Source organism: Enhydra lutris, unplaced genomic scaffold (assembly GCF_002288905.1).
Source record: "Enhydra lutris kenyoni isolate GAN:26980312 unplaced genomic scaffold, ASM228890v2 scaffoldscaffold1, whole genome shotgun sequence".
Taxonomy (NCBI): Eukaryota; Metazoa; Chordata; class Mammalia; order Carnivora; family Mustelidae; genus Enhydra; species Enhydra lutris.
Genome location: NW_019154085.1, coordinates 36,751,007 through 36,759,191, shown reverse-complemented (window position 1 = coordinate 36,759,191; position 8,185 = coordinate 36,751,007). Strand labels below are relative to the sequence as shown.

Genomic DNA, 8,185 nt, shown 5'->3' with positions numbered 1-8,185 from the left:
AGAAGGAGTGAAGTCAAGAGTGAGTTTCATTCAGAAAAAGGACATCATGACATCTTAATAAGAAATCTCAAATTCAGGGGCGCCTGGGTGGCTCAGTTGTTAACTGCTTTCAGCTCAGGTCATGATCTCAGTGTTCTGGGATCAAGCCCCACATTGGGCCCCCTGCTCAGTGAGGAGCCTGCTTCTCTCTCTGCCTTTCTCCCTACTTGTGCTCTCTCTCTCTCTCTCTCAAATAAACAAATAAAAACCTAAATAAATAAATAAATAAATCTCAAATTTGGATTTGATATCTCCAAAAGCAGTCGCTGTAAAACAAGAATGAAAACATATTATGGAGTTGTAGTTTGGGTTTTTGAGACCAGTCACAGCATGAGATGACATAGAGACAGATGGCTACACCTCCAATCAGATCTTAGGACAAGAGGTGGTCCTGTGTGCATGTCTTGAGGGCCTTTGGTCAAACCATTTTTCTCTTCCATTTGAATGGACACTATTCAAAAGTCTTTGTTAGCAAATATGGCCTTGAGAGATGGCTAAGTGGGATGAGAGAAAAACAATTTTAAAAATATGAAAAAAGATGTCTACTTTAAAGAAGAATTTACATAGATCATTGAAAATAATGACATCTGAATTTCCACAAGACTACTAAAACCTACCTCTCTGAACAAGACAAAAGGTAATTTATCGTGGTACAGGTGAAGTTCCTCTTTTCCAATCTTACCTGCCTCTCTTTGGCATTATGCCCAATTTAGTGTTTGGAGGAATTATTGGGTCCATTTTTCACTGTGCATCAAAATAAGGTAGATGGAAGAAGAGGGGAAATGCACATAAAGAATGGATTTTCATAACATATGCATTTTTCCTATGCATATGTTAGAAGAAAGAAAACTGCTCGGGGGAGACCAATAGGAACCAATCAGAGAAGCTGAATTCTGGGAAGCTCCAGCAAAGGCAAGTAGCTACCAACATTTTCCTTGACTGAAGTGCTTGCTTATTCATATTCCACTTGATTTCACAAAGGACTTGAGATGGCTTATAAAAAGAACACTAAGAAAGATAAAGAGTTGAAACATGATGAAAGGGAGCCTTGGAGCTATGTGAGACACACTAAGAAGAAAAACTAATATGGAAATACAGACATTACGCAGTCGGACTCCTCACTGGAGTGTGCAGAAAAGTTGATGTAAGCATCTTCCCAACCACAGTCAGGCAGAGAAATGCTATGAGACCCATGTAACATTTTACCCATAGTGTGTTAAGTACACACACAAGAAATGTGTTCAGAAGATAACTTGCAGGGAGGGACACTAGACTATGACCTCCTTTCAAAAGCTCGACCAGCTGATGCCTTCTTGGGCCCAAAAAGGCAATCATAGGGACGCCTGGGTGGCTCATTTGGTTAAGTGTCTGACTCTTGGTTTCGGCTCAGGTCATGATCTCGGGGTTGTGGGATCCAGCCCTATGTGAACCCCATGCTTAGCAGGAAATCCTCTTCCCCTCCCTCCACATGCCCAGGCACACTTATGTGTATTCTCAAATAAATATGTTTCTGAAAAAAAGAGAGAAAATTATAAAGTTGCTGTGCCTTTCATGAACAGACATTTCTCCAAAGAAGACATACAGAGGGCCAACAGATACATGAAAAGATGTTCAACATCACTCTTTATCAGGGAAATGCAAATCAAAACCACAATGAGACCCCCGGCACCTGTCAGAATGGCTAAAATCAACAACACAAAAACAAGGGTTGGCAAGGATGTGGAGAAAAAGGAATGTGCCACTGTTGGAGGGAATGCAAACTGGTGCAGCCACTGTGGAAAAGAGTATGTTGGAGGGTCCTCAGAAAGTTCAACGTAGAACTATCCTACTCCAGCAATTGCACTACTGGGTATTTATCCAAAGGATCCAAAAACACTAATTCAAAGGGATACAAGCACCCCTATGTTTACTGCAGGATTAATTACAAGCCAAATTATGGAAACAGCTCATGTGTCCATCAGTAGATGAGTGGATAAAGAAGATATGGTATGCATGTACAATGGAATATTACTAAGTTGTAAAACAGAATGAAATATTGCCATTTGCAACAACAGTGATGGAGCTAGAGGGTATAATGCTGAGCAAAATAAGTTAGAGACAAGTACCACATGATTTCACTCCTATGTGAAATTCAAGAAATAAAACAAATGAATAGGGGAAAAATTAAAAGACAAACTAAAAAACAGACTTTCAACTATAGAGAGCAAACAGATGGTGACCAGAAGGGAGGCAGGGGTAGGGGAAGTATGTGAAGGAGACTGACAGTATACTTACCTTCACAAGCACCAGGTGATATATGGAACTGTTGAATCACTATATTGCACAACTGAAATTAATATAACACTGTATGTTAACTACGCCGTCACTGACTTTTTTTTTTAAGTTGTGTCTTCCTCTTTTTAAAAATAATTTTTAAAGTAATTTCATTGTCTTGCTGTATCTACTCACTGTTGATGAGTTCTATATCCCTCGGTTGTATCTCATTCATGTTTTGTTTCATCTTTCCCTCTACTGGGAATCAATTTGTTTAACTTTTTTAAATTAACCTTGCATTTTTTAAAATTATCAACAACTACACATACATTTTCAAGTACCCCTTTCTTAGTTAATCATACCAAATTCTTTAAAATGCTCAATTTCTTATTTATAAAATTGTTCTATGAAATATTTTTTAAAAAGAAAGCTGCCTGGCTCATTTTATAAGGCAAGTGTTAATATTGATTCTAAACTAGGTAGGGACCATGCCAAAAAAAAAAAAAAAATGTGTAGGGCCATTTCACTTATAAAATTCACAACTTTGATGGACTGAGGAGAAAAGTTAAGACTACTTCAACTTATACAGAAAAATACATCTCATAAAACTTGATAGCTTTTTATTTTTTTTTTTAAAGAGTACCCCTTAGCAACCTAGAAATGTTCCAGTAATCTACAATGAACATTATATTTAATGGAGAGGCTTTAGGTATATTGCCATTACTATCAGGAGCAAGACAAAGATACCTAGAAATAGTAATGCAATCAACTAAGAAATCATTAGTGCTAATGACAGAGCTCTTCACAGTGACCACATATAGGACCAAATGAAAGAAATCAATAGCAATTCTTTATATGTTACTCTTAAATGCAGGGTACTTAACCCCTGTATTAGTTTCCTAGGGCTGCTGTAACAAGGAATCACAAGTTGGGCGGCTTAAAACAGCAGAAATTTATTATCTCATAGTCTGGAAGCCAGAAGTCAGAAATCCAGAAGCCTGCTCCCTTTGAAATCCATAGAGGAACCCTTCCTTGCCTTTTTCTAGCTTCTGCTGGTTTTCTGGCAATCTGGCATCCTGCGGTTTACACCCGTACAACTCCAACCTCTGCAGCTATTACCGCCTGACATTCCCCTGTGTGTCTGTTCTCACTGAGCTGAGTTTCTCTAAGGATACCAGTCCTCTGGTATTTGGAGATAAGACCTCTTCAGGTCTTATCTTACAGGTGGGGCTCTAATGCAAAATGACTGGTGTTAGCCTTACAAGAAAAAAGATGCAAACAGAGAAAAGGTCAGGTGAGGATCCAGCCAGAAGATAACCAACTTCAAGCCAAGGAGAAAGGCCTCAGGAGAAGCCAAACCTCCCCAAACTCTATCTTGGGCTGAGAAAAGAACTTGCTGTGATTTAAGCCATCCAGCCTCTGGTGGTTTGCTACCACAGTCCTAGGAAACTAACACAGTATGCCACTCCGGGCTGATGATGTCCTTACAAGAAGTAAATTAAAAAGTCATTGAGTATGTTATACTACATTTCTTAGTAAGTGACCCTTGAAATTTATCTCATATAAAAACTAAATATAAGTGTATTTTTCTTTATCATAATAGGTTGAGTTCAATATCATCTGATTTTAATTTAATTAGTCTGACAAATGTAAAAGAGAAATAATTGCTCAAATCAGTTGAAAAGGTAGGAGATATTTAAGGCACCATGCTATTACTTCAGGGTCTTGCCAAGGTGTAAAGACACTCTCTTGTTGAGAGAACCTCAATCGTAGATTAAACAAGTCAGTAAGGCTCTGTTTTAACTTCAGGCATATTTAAGAAACAGGCCATTTAACCTATAACAGCAAAGAGAGCCGGAAGTCAGGTCCAAAAAAAAAAAAAATTGAGATAAGCCAAATCTTACCTTTCCAACATTGACAGGCAAGCTGAGTCAAACATCATTGTTTACCTGTTGATCCTTCCCAGCACACTCCTATCCTTCTCACTGATGCTCGCCTTCCTCCTCCCCAGAGAGCCAATAAACACAATTCCAGGACATTCTGTCCTTAAGTATAGACTGAATATCCTGTGTCTTGCTTTGGCTGCTTTGAAGTGACCAAAGGTCTTTTGGATGGTAATGCTCTAACCTGTGATAACTGGGATCATAGAATCCACAGAGGGTAAAGTAAACACATGGGCAAAGTCCCAGGAGCCACGGTGGACCCAGAATCAAGAAGGAACAGATGGAAGGAGATGAAGCAAGCCTTCCCAGGAACAACTGTATCTGAAAACATACCATCGCAGATCTCTAGATTTTACAAGTGAGTGAAGAGGGACGCCTGGGTGGCTCAGTTGGTTAAGCAGCTGCCTTCGGCTCAGGTCATGATCCCGGCGTCCTGGGATCGAGTCCCGCATCGGGCTCCTTGCTCGGCAGGGAGCCTGCTTCTCCCTCTGCCTCTGCCTGCCACTCTGTCTGCCTGTGCTTGCTCTCTCTCTCTCTCTCTCTGACAAATAAATAAAATAAAAAAAAACAAAATCTTAAAAAAAAAAAAAAAAAAAAAAAAAACAAGTGAGTGAAGAAATCTCACGTGTTGAGTCATCAAATTCATAATCTGAGTGCATATGTGTGTATATATATGTGTATAAATATTGTGTATAACATACAACACATGCATAACCTGATATGTATATATATATAAATGTGTATAACCTATGTAAGATAACATATATGACATAAACAATGTTAAATGAGTAACATGTAAACATATAAAACATATAGGTTATATACATATAATTAGCATCCACTCATTCTTTTTTTTTTTTTAACATTTATTTATTTATTTATTTGGCAGACAGAGATCACAAGTAGGCAGAGAGGCAGGCAGAGGGAGAGAGGAAGGGAAGCAGGCTCCCCGCTGAGCAGAGAGCCTGATGCGGGGCTTGATCCCAGGACCCTGAGATCATGACCCGAGACGAAGGCAGCGGCTTTAACCCACTGAGCCACCCAGGCGCCCCTAGCATCCACTCATTCTAATAATATTGTTAGCAAACTGTAATGTGTGCTAAGTCTTTTCATCCATACATATTTTTAGTCTACAGTCTTAATCCAAATAGTCTTCTTAGAAATGAATGTGAAAGATCAAGTTCCGAAAAGAAGACCAAAAAGACAATTTTTTCAAGTCTAGATCTTTTCAGGTTAGCAAATCAAGGAAATGTGCCACTCCTCAGAACACCAAGCTAAGGCCTGCTTGGGATTCTCTCTCTCCATCTGCCCCCCCCACAAATAAATAAATACATACATATATACATGGTGAACAGGATCAGAGTGATTTGTGAGAGAAATTACTGTATGATTTATTGGATGGCTTTTTTACATTGTTATCAAGTCCTTTCACCCCCTCACCTTACAGAGTGAGAGAAACGACCTTAAAGGATAGATATGGTCAGTTCCTCACCTATGTTGACCATATTTAATATGAATTTAAAAACAGGCTGCCTTGAACAGTACCTTAAAGCACTCAGAAACAAGACTAGAAGTCACTATGTATCATTACATCACTGTATTTTCCGAGGCTGCCATAACCAAAGACCACAGACTCAATGACTTAAACAACAAAGATTTATTTTCTCAGAGTTCTGGAGGATGGGAAGTCTGAAATCAGGGTGCCAGTGTAATTGACTCCCAGGAGAGCTCTATTTTGACTTGCAAATGGCCACCTTCTTGCTGTAATGCCCTCACAGGGCAGAGAGAGAGAGAGAGATATTGAGAGAGAACTCTGGCATCTCTTCCTTTTCTTTTGCTGGCGCTAATCCCATCATGAGTTCACACCTGCAGGACTTTATCTAAACCTACTTACCTCTTAAAGACATCATCTCCAAATACCATCACACTGGGCTTAGGGTTTCTACTCATGAATGTTGTTGAGGGAGGACATTATTCAGTCCATAACAATCACTGTTGGTATCTTGCCCATTTTGTGATTGCAGACATGGTCCTCCAGTGGTGGGTTTTGTATTATGGTTTTATCACTCACACATACACTTTGGGTTTCCATTTGCTGTTGTATTAGGTCCTCATTGTCTTTCCCAGGATTGCTGACACAGCTTCAGCTCTCTCCACGAACCAGTTAACTCTCAAAAACCACCAGCAACATCCATGTGCTTTAAGCAAATTACCTAACCTCTCTTTCTGTGCAGTGGGCATAGTAATATGGCTTCCATCAAAACACTCAAGTTCTTAGAAGAATGCTGGCTTTTAAGGGCAATGTGAATGCCGGCCATTGCTCTCACTATAAATTGTATACCTGGTCTTGTGATTGCTTATTTCCAACTATGCCCAGACTTCATATTTTGCTTACACTCATGGCTTGCAACCTCCAATATATGTCTTGAACTTTCCCATCCCTTGCTTTTTGGCCTTCTCCTTGAAATATCCTGCCTCAATCATCTCCACTTGTCAAAATTTCACTAATTCTTTAAAACACACCCCCAAATGTCATGTATGTCTTGAAACTATTCCAGTCCATTACCCTCATTCCCCGCCCAACCATGTGGACTCGCCCCTGCCACAACACGCCACATCCCCGCCTTTAGACATGTTCATTATCCTGCCTTGTGTTCGTGGTTATTTGTGTATGACTACATTATAATAACACAAGGCATAATTATTTTGTGTATTGACAGCCCCAACCCACGGAGGAACATAATTAATGTTAGCTTAATGAAAATAACTCTAAGACTAAAACAAAAACAACTGTTCAGAGTTTATTTTTGTACTTTATTAAGAGATTTTTAGGAGAGTATCTGGAAAGCTTCTGTGGCCACAGAAGAGACAGAATATTTATGGTAAATACAAAAAGACTTAATGTCTAGATAGGAAAAAACATAAAGAAGAGAACACAGTAGAAGTTATGGTTGCCGAGCTCAGTAATCAAGAGGTTCTCTCTCTTGTTTCTTGGATGACATTGTATACAATGTCCACATGATGATTTTTTAAATGGCAAAACTTACTTAAATTCTGAGTGAGAACCAGGAGGCGGGTGTCATAAAGGGAGACAGCGGGGTTAGACTGATGGGAGGGAGGGAGCCTTAGTGATGGGAGCAAGCAGAGGCCCCAGCATCACCTGCACACCGGCCGCCTAGCAGCAGCATTGCTTCTTGCAACAGCACTTCTGCTGGCAACAGCACTTCTGCTGGCAACAGCCCTTCCCACTGCCGCAGCCACATGAGCCACAGCCACAGGAGCCACAGCCACAGGAACTACAGCCACAGGAGCGGCGGCAGCAGCAGGTCACGGGGACAGTGCAGCAGCATCCGCAGCAGCCGGTGCAGCAGGGGCAGCAGTTGACCCGGTAGCATCTGCAGGTGGTACAGCTTCCACCACAGCCACCACCGCAGCCGCCACCACAGCCACCGCAGCCGCCACCACAGCCACCGCAGCCGCCACCACAGCCACCGCAGCCACCACAGCCACAGCACCCCATCGTGTCAGGAGAGTAAGGACTCAGGAGAGGTGAGGGGGAGACTCAGGAGGTGAGGAAGTTCTGATGCTGCCTTCTGCTGGGGGAGCCCCTTATATACTGGCACCCCCCCCCTTATTTTTCAGCCCAGTTTCCATGGAAGAATCTCACAAGACCTTTCCTTTACTTCCTTCTTGAACACCCTTGAACACCCTTGCCATAGTAACTAACAATAGTAACATGCTATTTTTAGCACAGCAGCAGGCTTAGTAAACTCTGAGTTTTCTGTTATGAATGAAATCATCGTGTGTTGCATCGTCTGCGGATGGAATGTAGAAAAATGATGGCTAACGTGGAGGAAAAAATGTAGTTTCATGGGCCTGACAAAGATGCATGGGTCTTGGACAGGAGCCATCAGAGAACTTTCACAGGGTTCCCGTGCCCACGGCAGGGC

At 41.1% G+C, this 8,185-nt stretch overlaps 1 protein-coding gene across 1 annotated transcript; it reads right to left on the bottom strand.

Moving 5' to 3' along the window:
- Window positions 1–7,410: 7,410 nt before the first annotated feature.
- LOC111139755 (keratin-associated protein 5-5-like) lies at window positions 7,411–7,755 on the bottom strand. The gene has a single exon (XM_022492159.1). The coding sequence runs from the start codon at window positions 7,753–7,755 to the stop codon at window positions 7,411–7,413; it is 345 nt and encodes a 114-aa protein (XP_022347867.1).
- Window positions 7,756–8,185: the final 430 nt, after the last annotated feature.